The sequence below is a fragment of the Haliotis rufescens genome, unplaced genomic scaffold (genome assembly GCF_023055435.1).
Source record: "Haliotis rufescens isolate VD_foot unplaced genomic scaffold, xgHalRufe1.0.p SCAF_3, whole genome shotgun sequence".
NCBI lineage: Eukaryota > Metazoa > Mollusca > Gastropoda > Lepetellida > Haliotidae > Haliotis > Haliotis rufescens.
In genome coordinates, this window is record NW_025964001.1 from 28,241,214 (window position 1) to 28,260,441 (window position 19,228).

The 19,228-nt window shown below is 44.7% G+C and overlaps 2 protein-coding genes across 2 annotated transcripts; both read right to left on the reverse strand.

Moving 5' to 3' along the window:
* Positions 1-868: 868 nt before the first annotated feature.
* On the reverse strand, positions 869-8,548 carry LOC124145260 (vitelline envelope sperm lysin receptor-like). The gene is made up of 10 exons (XM_046515013.2): positions 8,472-8,548; positions 8,340-8,378; positions 7,577-7,619; positions 7,026-7,210; positions 6,429-6,583; positions 5,690-5,838; positions 4,730-4,817; positions 3,287-3,440; positions 1,762-1,807; positions 869-1,156 (listed from the first exon to the last, which is right to left on the reverse strand). The coding sequence occupies exons 2-10, from the start codon at positions 8,376-8,378 to the stop codon at positions 900-902; spliced, it is 1,116 nt and encodes a 371-aa protein (XP_046370969.1). The 5' UTR covers positions 8,472-8,548; the 3' UTR covers positions 869-899.
* Positions 8,549-12,632: 4,084 nt separating this feature from the next.
* On the reverse strand, positions 12,633-18,759 carry LOC124145264. Its single transcript, XM_048403975.1, has 4 exons — positions 18,687-18,759; positions 18,474-18,516; positions 15,303-15,342; positions 12,633-14,593 (listed from the first exon to the last, which is right to left on the reverse strand). Exons 2-4 carry the CDS (start codon positions 18,513-18,515, stop codon positions 12,672-12,674), a joined length of 2,004 nt encoding a protein of 667 aa, XP_048259932.1. The 5' UTR covers position 18,516; positions 18,687-18,759; the 3' UTR covers positions 12,633-12,671.
* Between the last annotated feature and the right edge of the window lie 469 nt (positions 18,760-19,228).

Below are 19,228 nucleotides of genomic sequence, written 5' to 3' on the forward strand. Positions count from 1 at the left end.
ACGCACAACTGAAATGCTGTTCAACTCGAGATCTCAGGGAGGGCAGATGTGAAATGGGCTATAAGGTTGCCTTAAAGGTCACTGCACTTTCAAAGCCGGTTTTACAGTGCTAGCTCGACCCGTGAAGATCCGGGTTCAAACAGATCTTCAGAAACCCATAGCTGCCGTAACAGGCGACCATGCTTGTCCTGAAAGGCGACTAACGGGAGGGTGGTCAGGCTTGCTGACTTGGTTGATGCATGTCATCGTATCCCAATTGTGTAGATCGATGATATCACTGTATTGTCTGGTCCCGACACGATTATTTACCGACCGCCGTCATATAGCTGGAATATTGCTGATTGCGGCGTTACACAGCAAACTAAAAGACTACCGTATCCTTTCAAGTTTGTTTGTCGTTAATCTGCACACACGGCAATATTCTTGCGGTCCATTAAAGTGCCACTGCAACTAGCAAGGTGTGAAATCCCATGTAAAGGTTATCCTATTACTGATCCATGTGACCGCCGTCTTATAGCTGGATTATTGCCGAGTGCGGCGTTAAACAAACTGATCCAAGTGACCCGTGAAGATCCGGGGTAAAATGAGAATAGGCAACCAATGCTTGCCGGAAAAGGCGACTAACGGGATCGGGTGGTTAGGCTCGCTGACTTGGTTTGTGCATGTCATCGTATCCCAATTGCGTGGATCGATGCTCATATCAATCACTGGATTGTCTGGTCCAGAATCGATTATTTATAGACCTCCGTCATACAGCTGGAATATTGCCGAGTGCGGCGTTAAACAAAAAGACTATAACTGGTCTAAGCAAAGGATGAATAAGCTTGGGATCTTGCGAGATTGAGTAGGAAGTAAGAACGAACAGTAATGAGTTTGCCAGGGTTTTAATTCAGATGGTGCTACGCCTTGACATTGTCTCTCGCTCTGACACGGAATGGGCCCACACAGGCTGCAAGGGATATTGCAAATGACGTCACGACGAGTAATCCAAGGCCTAGTATCGCGGACCAGTAGATGGCACCATCTCTGATGCGACCATCCTCGACCATGAGCTGTATGACGTCACTTTCAGTCATGTGGTTCACTGGTTCCTGCTTGGCGAGGTTGAGGAGTTCCGATTCCACAAACATGTTGCCACCAGCCAGCATATCTGGAACTGCAAGTTATTTTAATAAGAGCTGCTCAAAACACCTAAAACACGATTTTTTCATATCACTTAAGGACCCGTGAATACCCGGGTTAGATCTTCGGAAACCCATGCTTGTCGTAAAAGACGACTAACGGGATCGGGTGGTCAGACTCGTTGACTTGGTTGATGCATGTCATTGTATCCCAATTGCGTGGATCGATGCTGATGGTGTCAATCACCCGATTGTCGAACAGGCCGTCACATTGCTGGAATATTGCTGAATGCGGCGTTATACAACAAACAAATGAGATTTTACTATAATTTGATTAACTATAGTAGCATGAAAGAATCGAGCGTTTTTTAAACTACTTTTGAGTGGAACATGTTTATATGAATTATGTGATAAGTTGGTTGCTAGAGGAGGTATTCTGTTTTTGAAGTGGCTGTACGAGGTAACGTCCAACTGCAAGGTGTTGGTAATTTTACCATTCCTTTCAAGACGTTACAACTGAGGATCATTACGACTGCTAGTCGTGCGACGTAAGGACCGATATAAATTTAGATATTTTTAGAAGCCATGTTCTTAAGTTGGTGGACCAATGTGAATGTAGGCCAAACCAACCGATACATACCTTGCTCAGGTTCTGACCGACGTCTTCTCTCGGATTTGCAAGAGTCCTGGAAAATAATTTCACATTTCACAACTAATGTTTTACGAGTAAAAGAAAGGTTATAAATATGCATAAATTGTGAAAATGTATGCGTCAAAGACTTAGTTTCTAGTATTCAGTTATGGAGCATCGAGCGAGTATTGTTTTATGCCGCTTTTAGCAATATCCAAGCAATATCACGGCAAGGGAACGCCAGCTATGCCACACACATTCAGTGAGAATATAGGAGATAAACATACTGTGTTTTCCATGTAGAGCTAGGTTACCTGTAGATTTAACCCCGCTAAATTGAATTTGGAACCGAACGCGCAGCGTGAGGTTTCAAATGTTAAATTTAGCGGGGTTAAATCTACAGGTAACCTAGCTCTACATTGAAAACACAGTATGTTTATCTCCATTCTACCATGACTAAATAAAATGCGAACTCTTTGGTGTTAGCAAATATACTGAGTGAAGCGGCATGGGTTGAGTTCAGTGTTTTGAGTGAGTTATCGATCTGAATTACGGAACCACCGAAAAAAAAAATATGGTGCTGTATATCCTCAAGCAGTTTGTTTATACCGTAATACTTCAATCGAACATATGACAGGCATTGGAAGCATATAAGCACGGCAACTTGGTAAGCAAACATGAGGTGGGCATCCGTAAAGAAAACAAAGCAAGCTTAGCAAGGCTTTCGCTCTACATCGCACGTCACCATTATGACGTCATGCCGCTCATTGTGACGCAAAAGATATGACGTCACAGTCATATATAGAAAAGCGCCAAAAGTCCAAGCTCTGTTGTCTCCAAAACGTAAATACATTCCCTTTGTTCTGTCGTGTTTTTCTGCACAAAATGTATTGCCACACATCCTTTGTATATTGTATTAACCGCATCTGTGCATTTTGTAACCTGTAATTGCAGATATAATTATTTAAATACGCCTACCGACAATGACTGAAAATAGTACCATTCTACGAATATTAGCTTCCGCGGTGAAGCGGCCGTCAAACCAGCTGTTTCAACCAGAGGGGGTTTATTGTGATTTAATAGCCTCTGATTGACCAATCAGAATCGAGTAAATTCCAAATTCATGGTAGAATTAACATTTAACGTCTCATCGGCATTATTTCAGACATATGGAGACTCGTACATTGTACCCATGTGGGGGGAATCGAAACCGGGTCTCCGGCGTGACGAACAAACGCTCTAACCACTGTGCTACGCCACTGCCCCATTTAGAGCATTGATATAGGGAGACGTTGGTCAACTCCAGCCAACAATAGTCAAGTTAAATCAGCTGATTCAGAAACCATTGAGGGAAGGAAAAAAACAAATGGCGATTGTGTGACGTCATTAACATAACTTGGTTGAAAGTTCTGTCGAATCAGTCAACATGTAACTGAGCAAATCACTGGATTGTGTAATCGGGCGGTCAAAACGTACCAGTCATGTTAGACGAAATATTTGTACACACGTGCCTGTCAAGAAACGAAATACTTACTCCATCACATTTGTTCGTGCATAAAGTAAAGTTGCATTGAAAATTCAAAGCTGTATCGTTCTCTATGCCGAAAGTCTCGAAGAATGGGCTCCGGGTAACAAGGCCGTCAGTGATGAAACCAGCATCCTTCGCAAAGACAATACCGTCCCCGCATCTGTAGGTTAAATTAATTTTCAAAAGGTAAACGTCGAGGAAATCGTACATTTTGTTTTAAGCTTTTCGTCGAACTGACGAGATCCGTACATATTCATGACGTTTTGCAGCTATTAAAGACATTCATGTCATAAAATTGCAAATAAACACCTACAAATTATTGAAGCACCTCCTGATGTTGCGACCATATCTGTCCAACAAGGTATCTGTCGCGTCTAACCTGAGCTATGGTGAAGTGCGCGTGTTTGGTGTTTTGCGCCGCTTTTAGCAATATTCCAGCAAAATCACGGCGGGGGATACCAAAAATAGGAATCGAACCCGGGTCTTCGGCGTGACGAGCGAACGCTTTAAACACTGGGGTACCCAACCGTCCCAGCTATGGTGGAGAAATTAATGTCTTGTGTAAGATGAGACTCTTGACATATACAGAGAATGATGTGTATCATTGTCATGTGTGGACCTGGACGGTCCTCTACCTCACTTGTCTGTCCTTTTCGTACGAGTAAGCTGACACTAGGGACAAGTTGACGTCCAATGGCTCTATGTCATACCCGTGTCAAGCATGCCAATAACTTGGTAACGAATGCTTCTGACAGCCTCCTGTGTGTCATGGTTATATATGCGGACTAAACAAAAGAATATTTGCCAGTTTTATACCCTTTCTTGCATCAGTATAAAAGTGCTCCTGAGGTGAGGTGAGGTGAGTTGAGGTGAGGTGAGGTGAGGTGAGATTAGGTTTAACGTCGCGTCCAAGATTATTGCACTTATATAGCGACGTGCATGCACGTGTGTGTGTGTGTGGCTGCTTGTACTAGTCCGGACTGATGCCGATTTATAGTGCTAACCCACTGAGATACCATGCCGCAGTTTAACATGAATACCCCACTCAGACACAGTATACTGACTCCGAGCCGACCAGTCCTTGTTTTAGCCCCTTAATGGCGAGAGCCAGACAGGGTAACAACAAGTACCATCTTTTAACGTCTTTTGGTATGACGAGGCCGGGGATCGAAACCCGGACCTTCCTCTCCGGGCGGACGCTCTACCACTAGACCGCGGAGGCGGTCAAAAGTACCCTGAAACTCGAGGGTACGATTCTCTCAGTCCGGATGTCTGTTTGGGCGACACTGTCAGTTATTGTTATGACCATACTCGAGTTTGACAGCCATTCCATGAATGAGTATCATAAACCTAGCATTTTCATACATGGTTATATCACTGTTGCGCCAGGGCGTGCTTAATTTCTAGCTGTATATGAAGTACAGATTCGATGCCTTGGTCATGACGTACCCTGCTCGGATGACTGCGTACCGCCTGCCCGAGGAGTGACCAATGGCGTCACATTCCACCGGCTTCACGCCCTTCTCTCCGCTAGAACCTGTAAACATGCATGGGCAGAGAGATGTCATGGCAAGCTGTGTCGATCCGGGTTAGAATGCTTGTCGATAGAGACGTCGAACGGAATCGGGTGGTCCCGCTCGCTGACTTGGTTGATGCATGTCATCGTATCCCAGTTGCGTGGATTGATGTCAATCCCTGGATCGTCTGGTTCAGACTCCATTATTTACAGACCGCCCTGACAGATTGTAGTTATTTCGGGAAAGAAATAGGTTCCAAATATAATGTCGTAAAAATGCGGCCTTTATTTAAAACACATGGGCTGCATTGATATAAGTTTAGAATGAGATACGAGACAAGATTGCGAGAAGACATGTTTCTATAAAACACGTTAACATCTAAAGTGATATTTATAATATGATTTTGAAATAGATGGGTGTTTTTTAGACCAATGGGAAGAAAGTAAAATTAAACTTGTGAAAGAAAAGGTGATCCGTCCTCGTAAACGTATGGAACGATATTTTTTATTTGAAAAACGTTACGTTATTACAGGCAGCTTGTGAAAAAATATAATCGCCTCGTCGCATTTTAGACCAAACCAATATTATGATACAGCATTGATTCCACATTGATACAGCATTGAATGAGTGAATATGGTTTTACGCCGCTTTTAGTAATATTCCAGCAATATCACGGCGGGGGGATACCATAAATGGGCTTCTCACATTGTACCCATGTGGGGAAACGAACCAAGGTCTTCGGCATGACGAACGAACACTTTAACCACTTGCCCCTTGATAAGTTTCCATGAAATCAAAAAGGAATGAGAAATGTTGCATCTCGCTTTTAAAATCAAAAGTGATTTGAAAGTCTGTCAACACTTTGTAAAGGGATATAAATAAAAAGACTCACCGCTGGCCGTGCCCTTGAGCTGCACCTTCCTGCTCCGCCACACCTTCCGCCCTAGCATGTCCTTGCCTAGGACATCGGTCAGCTGCAGTGTCAGCTTGGACGTAGCCGCTGGACCGTGGTAGTTGGACAGTGCCGACGGCGCAATCAACCTGCCAGATTAAAATAGCTCCTAGAAATGTTCCCGGGGATGACCGTCGTGTAAAGGATCAAGTATGGTGAAATTAGCCGCCCTGTACAGATCCGGGTTAGAATTGGTCTTCAGAAACCATTGACTGTTATGAGAGGCGACTAACGGGATCGGGTGGTCATGATGTTAATGACTGGACTGTCCGGTTCAGACTCGATTATTTACATACCCCCGTCATATAGCTGGAATATTGCATTTTGACATGAATTACCCCCCCACCCCCACCCCCACCCCCACAAAGACAGTCCTTTTATCCTCTTAATGCCGAGCAGAGAAGGGAAACAGCAAATACCTTCTTTAACGTCTTTTGGCATGACGCGGTCGGAGATCGACTTCTCGCTTTCCGGACAGACGCTCTATCCATAAGATCACGGAGGCGGTCATGCGGTTAAGTGGGTCCTGTGGTTCCCAACGGTTTAGAGGAATATTCATCTTCTCCCAGTTATGTGGGGAACGGAAGACCCCAATGCTAGACATTCACTTTGACTGGTGTGTTAGTGTGGGTGCGGTGCGGTGGGGGTGTTTTGGGTGGTGTGTACATGCGTGACTTACCCAGCCGTGATGAGACTGCCTCGAGTCTGGTTGCTGTTCTTGGAGTCGAATGTACAAGAAATCGTTCGTTCCTCCTCCGCTTGGTATACAAGGCTACCTTCCTCGCCATATGCCACTTTGACTTTTATGACGTACACACGAACTTTGTCGCGTTTCTGCGAGGTAAGAAAAATAGTCATTTCGAACAGAAAATGTTTCCCGATATTGCCAATATTTAGGTGTTTAATATACCTGCCACAATGCTGTTGCAAAACGCCAGTTAAGGGACCGTAAACATGATCATTTTGTATGAAACTGAACGGAATGGCCGAACGGATAAACTCAATTGTACTTTTAATAATTTGAAAGAGGTGTCCCCATTCAAAACCGACAATCATTGGGTAGGGAGGGGAGGGCATGCGTTCTCAGTTTAGTATATATCTTTATAATGTATTAGAAAACGGGTCAAACATTGTCTATACATTTTATCAATACCATTCCATAGGTGATAGGAGGGGGGACTGAACATTGTTCTCTTCGGTCTAACATTTCATACATTGGGTCTTCGTGGACGACACTTGATACGGACCTAGCGACAGCGGTGTATCATATACTTACATTGAACTGGCATTTGCCAGCGCCCCCCTTGCCGTACGTCACTTTAAGTAGGGCTGTGGCCTTGTCGATACGTTCGAAGGGCACCTTGGCTGCGCCGGCACATATTGCCGTTCCCTTGAAGTCGAGGTCGGCGACGATTTTGATTATGGCTTCGTCACTTTCGCTACTGCCACACTGGGAAGTTACTGACATCAGAAAGATGGACAATTTGGACAAAACCACAAAACAATATTCACAAATTATGAGAAGTTCCACCAAAAAATATTACCGTTTTCAGGAAGTTGTAATATTTAATTGGTCTTCAGCAACCAATGATTGTCACAAAAGCCGACTATGCTTGTCGTTGGCTGATGCATGCCATCGTATCCCATTTGCGTAGATCGATCCTCATGTCAATCACTGCATCGCCTGGACCAGACTCGATTATTAACAGACCACCGTCATACAGATTGAAGATTGCAGAGTACGGCGTTAAACAACCAATAAAACAAAAGAAATCCTTGCACAAGACGAGTAGATTATCTGTAACTGTAAGATTTGAGGAAGCATACCTTTCAATACATAGCCTTTTGGGAATGCGGCAAGGGACTTGCCCTGAAATAGATATTGAAATGGTAACATTACTTGACGAGAAACTGGACCATCGATTAATACAAGGCGATGTAAAGAATGTGTTTTTCGCAAAGTCTATTTCACACCAAAGTAATTTTACCCCTCCATGTAAAGAAAACAATGCACGCAGACGTTTATACTCCATACTACGTGAGCAATTTGATTTTTCGGGTAGGGGTGGGGGTAGAGAGATTTGTATTTGAAATCAGTTTTTTTTAATGTTCAGGAGCTTTATTCCTACCCACCCCCCCCCCCCCCCCCCACCCCCACACACACACACACACACCCCACCCCACCTACCCCCAAGATATTCAGGCACCAAGTTTTGTCCTACAACTGGAAATGTATGTAACACAGGTTTTTTATTGATATGTCACTTTAAAATGCACCCCATTTCTGAGTACAGATCCCTTGCACACGTGAAAGGGAGTGAGTGTGTGTGTGTGGGGGTGTGTGTGGGGGGGTCTTATCAAGGTGCCTTCGATATAAGCGACAGAATAGGCGGGCATTTGAGGAAGTGCTTTCCACAATCCCAATCAATCTACAGTGGTTTGCTGGAGGAATAGTTAGGCGCGACAACTAAATGTCTATTGTCAAATCAACTTTAACCGCCTGGACACGGCTTCACGATATCGTTTTAGGTAGCATATGACTGTCCAAGGTCTCCGTGCGCAGCTTTCAGATGAAGGAGAAGACACTCACCACCACGATCGCAGCTAGGAGGGTGCAGATCAAAGACATCTGAAAGAAACAATCGGTTCAAAAAATAAATCCGCCCACTTACAAATAATCTCCCCAAACAGTCATTTTCAAGTCGGCGCGACGACCACTCACCTTAACCAGGTACCAGCAAACAGGCGATTGCGCCCCACTGTACGCCTCGTGAAAGTCTCGGGATGAAGATGCACGTGCGCCTCGTGCACTGCGTGCTGGGAGATCGACCGTGTGTTCACGATGTTTGTGCTGAAAGCGTCTGTCTGGAGAGCGGGAGGTTGGTGGTTCGATTCCCTGGCCGCGTCATACCAAAAAGTGAGTGAGTGAGTGAGTATGGTTTTACGCCGCTTTTAGCAATATTCCAGCAATATCACGGCGGGGGACACCAGAAATGGGCTTCACACATTGTACCCATGTCGGGAATCGAACCCGGGTCTTCGGCGTGACGAGCGAACGCTTTAACCACTAGGCTACCCGACCGCCCCTCATACCAAAAAGCATTAAACGATGGTACTTGTTGTCACGTGGTTGACCCTCGACATTAAGGGGCTTAACCAAGGACTGGAGGAGTCGGAGTCAGTATACTGTGTATGAGTTGGTTGTCTGTGTTAAACTGCGGCTTGCACTGTTGTTTATTCGTTGTTTAACGCCGCACTCAGCAATATTCCAGCTATATGACGGCGGTCTGTAATTAATCGAGTCGGGACCAGACAATATAGTGATTGATATCATCGATCTACACAATTGGGATACGATGACATGCATCAACCAAGTCAGCAAGCCTGACCACCCTCCCGTTAGTCGCCTCTTAGGACAAGCATGGTCGCCTTTTACGGCAAGTATGGGTTTCTGAAGATCTGTTTGAACCCGGATCTTCACGGGTCGAGCTAGCACTGTGAAACCAGCTTTGAAAGTGACGTGACCTTTAAGGCGACCTTATAGCCCATTTCACATCTGCCCTCCCTGAGATCTCGAGTTGAACAGCATTTCAGTTGTGCGTGTATGTGTGGTTGTTGAGGTAGGGAAACGCAATAGAGGCTTTAAGACTTGCACGCTATCCACGACTGAGGGTAGGGTCCCGGCGTGTAAATGTTTGATTTCAAATTTGAATGTGAGACGAGGTGTATAAAATATTTGAAATGCATTGCAGGTCTTATGTTGGAGTTTAGTTACAGTGAGTGAGTGAATGAGTTGGGTTTAGCGCCGCTTATAACAGTATTCCAGTTATATCACGGCGTGTCAGCTTAATGTGGGAGGAAAGCCCGAAGTGATGCAGGTCTCAGACGTTTACCACTTCGGTGAAACCCACGAGCACGGGTATGGTGCTGACAAACCTAGAAACATAATTGGGGCGAACCGGGATTCGAAGCCACAATCATAGGTTTCTGGCGTGCCCAAGCGACGCAACTCTGCACAGCGAATCGCCCCCAGTGCCCCCAGTTTAGTTAGTGTAACAGAAGACTAACCTACATTTTTCAAATGTCGTTAGCCATTATTCAGAATATTCTTAAAGATCTGCTGATGCTACAGATCACAACTCAACCTCGACTGTTGTGTTAGTGTGTCTCCGTACGCGGGCCGTGACGTGATGCTAATACTGTCACTCGTGTCTGAGGTGTGGTTGTGCGTTGTTGTACGATGTTGGGGCTACGTGCACTAAGATAGATTTGTGAAGTTGGGTGTTGACAATACGGCGCTTTATCAACTGGGCAACCCAACCACCCCTCAGTGAGTGAGCTTGGTTTAATACCGCTTTTAACAATATTCCAGTTATAGTGTCAGCGTGTCAGCTTGATGTGGAATCAAAGCCCGAAGTGATACAGGTCTTAGACGTTTACGACTTTTGGGAAACCCACGTGCACGGGTATGGTGCTGCCAAACCTAGGAACATTATGTGCACGAATCGGGATTCGAACCCACAATCATAGGTTGCTTGCGTCCCCTAGGGACGCAACAGCGAATTGCCGCGCCTTAGATGAGTGGGCCACCCGTGCCCACAACCACCCCTGAAACGTTAATGCGGATCCTGGTGACGTCATGAAGATGACCTCAACAGTATTGACCGAGTTCAATGCCATGTGTCGTAAAGGAAGCGCACTCTCTTACTCGTTGAAAAAATAAATGTTTTTGTAGAGCGATCGGTTTGAGTTGAAATATTGGGAATCGATACAGCCTGACATCACCGCCATTCTTAGCAGAAGACTTTATAACTGACGTTTGATCTAGACGGGTCATTGTGAATCTGAACTATCGACTCGTAATAAAATCAGACTGTCTTTGCAGTCAGTACATCTTTGATTTTTTTTATCGGCATTTTCTTATAACCATATACCGTGTTTAAATTGAATTTCGATATCATTGCGAAATTCATATCTCCTTCGTCACCGTGACAGTCAATGGACGTATTTGGAGCCTTGTAAAATCCTTCTGCTTAATTAATCATCAAACATCAACGGTAGTATAAGGAGACATGTACTTGTATTAAATATTATTTCTATCCCATTGTGTTCTCAGCTTAACGTTTGCTGTGGGCCCTGTTTCACAAAGCGGGTTTAGTGCTACGAGTACCGTAACTCAGTCTTTAACGTGGATAGTCATAGCGCAAATGGGCTCTGGGTCCGTCCCACAATCGATCTTAGCGCAAAGACGATCTTAATTCCCATACACTTAGGAGATAAACATACTGTGTTTTCAATGTAGAGCTAGGTTACCTGTAGATTTAACCCTGCTAAATTGAATTTGGAACCGAACGCGCAGGGATGATTTGCCAAGCAATGAACGGTTAACTGCTCAGTTGTGTTATAGCACTCATGTTAAGTATATACTAGTTAATAATTGCCAGGAACACCGCCTTTGACTAAATACTACTTTTGCCCTTAGCAAATATTGAGTAGTATATGATCCAAGGTTGCAATTTATGCAATTATTCTTTTAAAAACCCGTTTGGGTCATTAATAATTTTGCGGATATGTTTGTGAAATTATGTACTCAGTCTTTACTAAAAAAAAAAAACGTCCCCCAAAATATTCATAGTCTAACCTTTTTGGTCAGTATATTTCGGGTACCACCCTGATCTGTTCTTGATGAACACTGGTTTACTCAGGTTGAATATAGTCAACCCTGGTTGCCAGAAATGTGAAAACATCGGTTGCTGCATGTCACGTAAATGTTGATAATCGAACGCACGTAGTCTGTCATCATACCTTGTCGGCTAGGGTCGTTCTCTGCCTTGTGTTATACCAAGAATCAATTATGTCAAGCCGACCCGTTACATTACGTCAGTGTAAAACATTATTCACCGATTCATGTCTTTCTCCAAGAACCAAGAGAATAAATAAAAGAAAGGGAGTCCAACTCAAGTGTAGAATTATTGGGCAAGCGCAGATCGCCTCAACTCTCAGAAGTTAAGCATTATTCTGGGCTACTTTTGGATTTATTTTATTTTGATATATATTTTCAAATAAGATAAGTTTATTACTGTGACTAAATGTCAGTCTGCGGTTCATGAAATTTCTCGAAATATATTTGATTTACAGTCACCAATGGTTCAGCTACTTTACGGTGACCTGTAAATGGGCAAGACACCACAGCAATAATTGATGACATCTTGTCGGCGACCGTTGTTGTGGGATGCTAAGACAAGACCAAGCATGACCACCCGATCCCCATTTTAGCCGCCTTTCACAAGAAGCACGACATTGTTGTTGAAATCCGCACTCAGTAATATTCCACCTATATGACGGTGGTCTGTAAATAGGGTCTAGACAATCCAGTCATTGACATCATAAGCATCGATCTTCGCCATTGAGATACGATGACATGCATCAACCAAGTCAGCGAGCGTGACCACCCGATCCCGTCAGTCGCCTCTTACAAGCATAGTCGATTTTAATATATTTATTTTAGAGTCTGGAAGTCTGTCGTTTGCTTTTAAACTCCCCAATGTTTGTTTGTTGTTTAACGCCTCACTCAGCAATATTCCAGCTATATGACGGCGGTCTGTAAAATAATTGAGTCTGGACCAGACGATCCAGTGATTGACATCATGAGCATCGATCCACGCAATTGGAATCGATGACATACATCAACCAAGTCAGTGAGCCTGACCACCCGATCCCGTTAGTCACCTCTTACGACAGGCACAGTCGCCTTTTACGGCAAGCATGGGTTGCTGAAGACCTATTCTATCTCGGATCTTCACGGAAAGCTCTGTAAAAATTATTTTCTCGATTGAGGCACTGAAAGGGGCCACTCCACTTGTGGACAATGAACAAACTGAGATAGGGCAAGTGCAGGTTTTATTTGCGGACTGAGCTGATGTTACACATGTTGCACAAACCAACACAGCAATGTCATCAACGTGAGAAAGGCCAGCACAACAAATATGACAATAGCAATACTTGTGTATGTGAGTATACTCGTAAATGCCCTATGGTCTTGTTTTTCCACTCCGTCATTGTTTGTGTGCTTTTTAACTCCTACCAATATTTCTGACATTGTTCTCAGTTTGGGTTCAATGGAGTTGGGGCTTGGCTCCATGGCTTTGATGTTGACATCCACAAAGGCTTTTTTGGTTGCACTTGGCTGGACTTTGTCAGAATCCTCGAAGGAAGCACTTCTTGATGGAGGGACGGGTCGAACCTTTCCTTGTACACCCTGTGGGACGGCGGCTAGTAAGATATGATTCAAAAGCATGGTCATTGGGTGTTGTATTTGTATACTTGAAAGCGTAGACTTTTTGGGAGCAGTGATCTCGCGTGCAGAACCATCCGACTTAAGATACACTGCAATTCTAGCCCCGACTTTGCCGTACACGGTAAACGGTGGTGTGTTCTGGGCGGTGTCTTCCTCTGGTTCTTTCGTATGGATAGTACTTTGCCAGTCATCTTCTGATTGCCTGATGGCATTATTTGGTTGCTCTTCGCCGTCATACATTTGGTCCTCGGGATCGTCATACATTTGGTCCTTGGGATCGTCATACATTTGGTCCTCGGGATCGTCATACATTTGGTCCTCGGGATCGTCATACATTTGGTCATCAGGATTGACGTCATACCGATTGTCTTCGGTATCATCTGTTATGTCATACCGTTGGTCTTTGGGTTCGACGTTGATTTTTGACGTGTCACCGACGACAAGTGTCTTATCGAGAGAGGCTGAACTTCGGTCTTTGGGATTTACATCGTGCCATTGGTCCTTTGGTTGAACGTTGATATAAAACGAGTCACCGGCGACAAGTGTCTCATCAAGGGAGGTTGAACTTCCGTCCTTGGGACTAGCATACTTTTGGTCATTGGGATCTACGTCCTGCCTTTGGTCCTTGATTCTGACGTCATATCTTTGGTCCTTGGATTCCACGTTGATATATTGGGTGTCACCGGCGACAAGTGTCACGTCAAGGGAGGTTGAACTTCCGTCCTTGGGACTAGCATACTTTTGGTCATTGGGATCTACGTCCTGCCTTTGGTCCTTGAGTCTGACGTCATATCTTTGGTCCTTGGTTTCCACGTTGATATATTGGGTGTCACCGTCGACAAGTGTCTCGTCAAGGGAAGTTGAACTTCCGTCCTTGGGACTAGCATACTTTTGGTCATTGGGATCTACGTCCTGCCTTTGGTCCTTGAGTCTGACGTCATATCTTTGGTCCTTGGGTTCCACGTTGATATATGGGGTGTCACCGGCGACAAGTGTCTCGTCAAGGGAGGCCGACCTTCCGTCATTGGTGTGGACATACCTTTGGTCCTTGGACTTGACGTCATACGGATGCTCCTTGAGGTTGATATCGTGCCGAGGATCGATGGGTTTCGGGTCATTGGGATCTACGTCATGCCTTTGGTCCTTGGGGTCGACATCGTGCAGAAGATCAAAGGGTTTCGAGTCCTTGGGATGTAGGTCCTGCAGTTGGTCCTTGAGGTCGACATTGTGCAGAAGATCCAAGGGTTTCGGGTCCTTGGGATCTACATTATGCCTTTGCTCCTTGGGAACTAGGTCCTCCATTTGGTCCTTGAGGTCGACGTCGTGCCGAAGATCCATTGGTTTCGGGTCCTTTGGATCCACGTCATACTTTTGGTCATTGGGATCTAGGTCCTGCATTTGGTCCTTGGGGTCGACATCGTGTCGAAGATCCATTGGTTTGGGGTCCTTGGGTTTAACGTCATACCTCGGGTCCTTGGGATCTACGTCATACTTGTGGCCCTTTGGATTCAATTCATTCCGTTGGTCCTTCGTGTTGAGGACACCATCTGAAATTTATAGGGCCAAATGAAATATATCAGAGTGAGTGAGTTGTTTTTCGCCGTCGCGTCCACGATTATTGCTCTTATATAGCGACATGCTTGCACGTGTATGTGTGTGACTGCTTGTACTAGTCCGGACTGATGCCGATTTATAGTGCTAGCCCACTGAGATACCATGCCGCAGTTTAACATGAATACCCTACTCATACACAGTATACTGACTCCGAGCCGACCAGCCTTTGTTTTAGCCCCTTAATGTCGGGCGCCAGACAGGGTAACAAGTACCAGTCTTTTGGTATGGCGCGGCCGGGGATCGGAACCCCGGACCTTCCGCTCTCCAGGACGCGGTATTACGGAAATATCACGGCGGACACCAGAAATGGGCTTCAAACCTTGTACAAACCTTCGAACCTTGTCGGGTGGTCAGGTTCGCCGACTTGGTTGATGCATGTCATCGTATCCCTATTGCGTGGATCCATGCTCATGATGACATCACTGGATTGTCTGGTCCAGACTCGATTATTAAAAAAACACCGTCATACAGCTGGAATATTGCTGAGTACGGCGTTAAACAAACAAACAATATAAATTTACGGAGCCCTAGAATTAACGATTGGTGGTTTTCCCCTGTGCATGTGCACAGAGTTCTGCTCACAAATAACCGCAAGATGTCCGGAAGGTTATTTACTTGCTAAATGGGTTTGTGTCGACTTACCCGACTGTCCATTTTCGACTGGCATGCCGGACACGGCAACCTGAAGAATGAAGAGAATGAATGTTGTTCAACGCCACAGTATGCAGTTTACTATGGACTGTAAATAGTCTGGATCAGAAGCCAGTGAAATCAGTAGGATTTTTATTAATCCTAAGCACATTTTTGCAAAAGATTCAGCATGTACAGTAATTCGAGGTTTTTTTTGGTTAATCCTAAGACATTTGTTATCAAGCATTTTCGGGAAAATTTAAATCTAAAGAATACCAGTCCCAGTTATCAAATGGACGGCCCATTGCTGGAGGGGCGAGATGCGTTTAGCGTCGCGTTCAAAATGTTTGCACATATTTAGCGATGCTTGCGTGCATTTCCTCTAGTCCGTACTAATGCCGGTTTTATAGTGCTCATCCACTGAGACACCATCCCAAAGTTTAACATTGATACCCCACTCACATACATTCCGGCTGAGCCTACCAGTCCTTGCTTTTTCTCCTTGTTGGAATGACGCGGTCGGGAATCGAACCACCGACCTTTCGCTCTGCGGGAGTGAGTGAGTATGGTTTTACGCCGCTTTTAGCAATATTCCAGCAATATCTCGGCGGATATGGGCTTCACACATTGTACCCATGTCGGGAATCGAACCCGGGTCTTCGGCATGACGAGCGAACGCTTTAACCGTCAGGCTACCCGACCGCCCCGCGCTTTCCGGGAAGAAACTATCTACTAGACCACGGAGTCGGTCAAGCCCTTTCTAAGCACCTCCCCGGACACACAGTCTGTGGGTACAGGGATGTAGACAGTACCTGCATGAGTGAACAGTGACATCGGGTTATGTCACAGCCACCAACACAAAGCTCACCGTGTTCTGTATGACATTGTTTAACACCGCAGTCGGCAATGTTCCAGCTATATGACGGCGGTAAATAATCGAGTCTGGACCAGACAAGCCAGTGACTGACGTGAGCAACGATCTACGCAATTGGGATACGTTGACATGCACCAACCAAATCAGTGAGCCTGACCACCCGATCCCGTTAGTCGACCCTTACGACAGGCACCGTCGCTTCTTATGGCAAGCATAGTCGCTGAGCTCACCGTGTAGGCTGCAGTAAAACATTTAGTCCATAATGGTGTACCGAACCATCCATTAATTAATATAGTCACGTGAATACGCCCACTACTTTCTTTCATAGCTCCTGAAGTGTCGATAAAACACTCCACGCGAAAATTCGTTTTATTATCAAACAATGAGCCTACAAAGCGGAAATTCGTGGATGGTATTTCGGTTTGATCCTGCAATTATCATGAACTTCAAACATACTGGACAGATAGGTTTTGTGCATTTGCACCAGGACAAGTTTAAGTTCTGTATTTCTGGTTTGAAAATGACTGCTCGGCATTTCATGGCTAAATGTCACTGGTCACCGATTTGTTTTTTATAACCGTATCTCTGGCAGTTTCAATTTACGAAAAGTGACAGATCGTAATATTTACGATTTGGTTGGTTGGTTTGATGTTTAACGCCGCACTCAGCAAATTTCCAGCTATATGACGGCGGTCTGTAAATAATCGAGTCTGGACCAGACAATCCAGTGATTGATATCATGAGCATCGATCCACGCAATTGGGATCGATGACATGCATCAACCAAGTCAGCGAGCCTGACCACCCGATCCCGTTAGTCGCCTTTTACGACAAGCATAGTCACCTTTTACGGCAAGCATGGGTTGCTGAAGACCTATTCTACCCCGGATCTTCACGGGTCTAATATTTACGAGGACGCTTATCATGGGCCTAAATAAAATGCAATATTAACTTTAAACATTACTGGGTAAACAATTGTTGTCTCCTCAGAAAATGTATGTCTCGAAACAACGACCCACGAGCATTATCACACTTAACACCCTCACCTCAGACTAGTAAAATATCTTTATCTGAGCCTTCCTATTCTACAATAGTTCTCATTGGTGCAGACACGGGGGAACATGTTATTATTTGCCAATTGTCTGCTCCGTAACGAAATGCCCAATTCATTCATAAGCGTACTTACGCCATAATCAGCCATATTCAAGCGATACACAGGTCGGAGGCAAACACTTCACCTATCGTACCAGTCGTCACTGAGTATATTTCAAGTGGTTACCTACAATCGGCGTTTGTCCAAGCATTTTGGGGATTAATATACTCTTTCGCCATCCCCCTCTCCAAAAAAGGAAAAAACGGAACGGATATGTGATTTTGAAGAGATTCATTCTGTGACTTCTACAAGCCTGTAAAAAGCGATACGTTGAACTAGTGTTTGACAGTGAAAACGTTCAAACATTAATGCAGCCGGTTACGTCACTATCTCAAGCAAAGGCCAGTACCGTTTGTTTCCACCACTGGTCGGGACTGGACACTTCTTGTTCATTGACCCGTGAAGACTACGGGTGACCTTGTAGAATGGTAACCGATTCTTTCCAATGATCTTGGCGTAATTGCTGCAGATTGTGTGGCCGTCTGATGGTTGACGTCATCTTCCCGAAGCAAGGGAATTGGCCGACTAAAGTCCAGTTAACGCCCGTGCCTCGGGAAAATGCTTAATACTATTACAATAGGATATCCCGGGGCAGTCGGGTAGCCTAGTGGTTAAAGCTTTCGCTCGTCACGCCGAAGACTCGGGTTCTATTCCCGACATTGGTACAATGTGTGTAGCCCATTTCTGGTGTCCCCCGCCTTGATGTTGCTGGAATACTGCTAAAAGCGTTAACCATACTCACTCTCTCACTCACTGGGATATCACACTGATGCTCAATTGTATTTAGATCCGGTGACCATGACAATATGTATGTTTTTTGTATGTTTTTAACTCGGGAAAACGGTACTTTGGTTTGTTGTTTTACGCCGCACTCAGCAATATTCCAGTTATATGACGGCGGTCTGTAAATAATCGTGTCTGGACCAGACAATGCAGTGATTGATATCATGAGCATCGATCCCGCCGCCAGGTTCTAGAAAACTAGCGTGTTGTGCTCTGCTGCCACCGACCTCGGCACACAATTGTGCACGCCCTACTTACATAAAAACTCGTCGAAACGCTGACTGAAAAATAACATATGCAAAACCTGAAGTGCTCTTAGTAAGAACTTATTTCAACTGAGTTGGGTATTTGTAATATGAAATGAAAGCGCTCACCAATCCGAAAATGGCAGCAAGGTAGATAAACCACGGAGCCATCCTGAAAAGATAAGTTTTAACATTTTCAGTAAACTAACAGTAAATAAACGTAACGAAACTACAATAAACAGGTCTATAATCCATTTACGAAATGACATCAGGAAATAAAAATATTGTAGATCAATTTAAAATAGCTGTCCGGTTGATGGACAAAGATGTGCGACCACTCACCTGCCACCTGCAACTGCACTGAGCGCTGTCTGTCACGTCACGTGCTTTTGGGCGCATTATATTCACGTGCATCACGTGGATACTTGAGGGCGAGCATTAAAGGTGTAAGATCACATTTAAAATTAATTAATGTTTTTTTGTTGTCCATTTGATATGGGAAAATATTTTTTCCATCCTGTGCAAAGTTGTAAGTTAGAGATTATACTTTAACACGAAAATCATTCGTAGAAATAGTTCGGGAATATTCGGTTTTAGGCCGATTTCAACGAGATTCAAGATACATCACATTGTGTCAGTTTAATGAGAAAGGAGTGGATCCCCAAGTGGCGCAGGTGTACGTGTACCAGTTCAGTGAAATGCAACATCATATGGTGTTGATAAACCGCTAATCAGGGATTCGAAACACGACCAGCGAATCTAGGCAGCTAAGGAATGTGGCGAACTGAAGCACCTCGGACAACTCAAGCATCTGCCAGCCGTGGTTGCGAAATAAACCCGTCTCCACAGTTCCAGAACGGTTAAGTGTTTAACCTTTACCATTT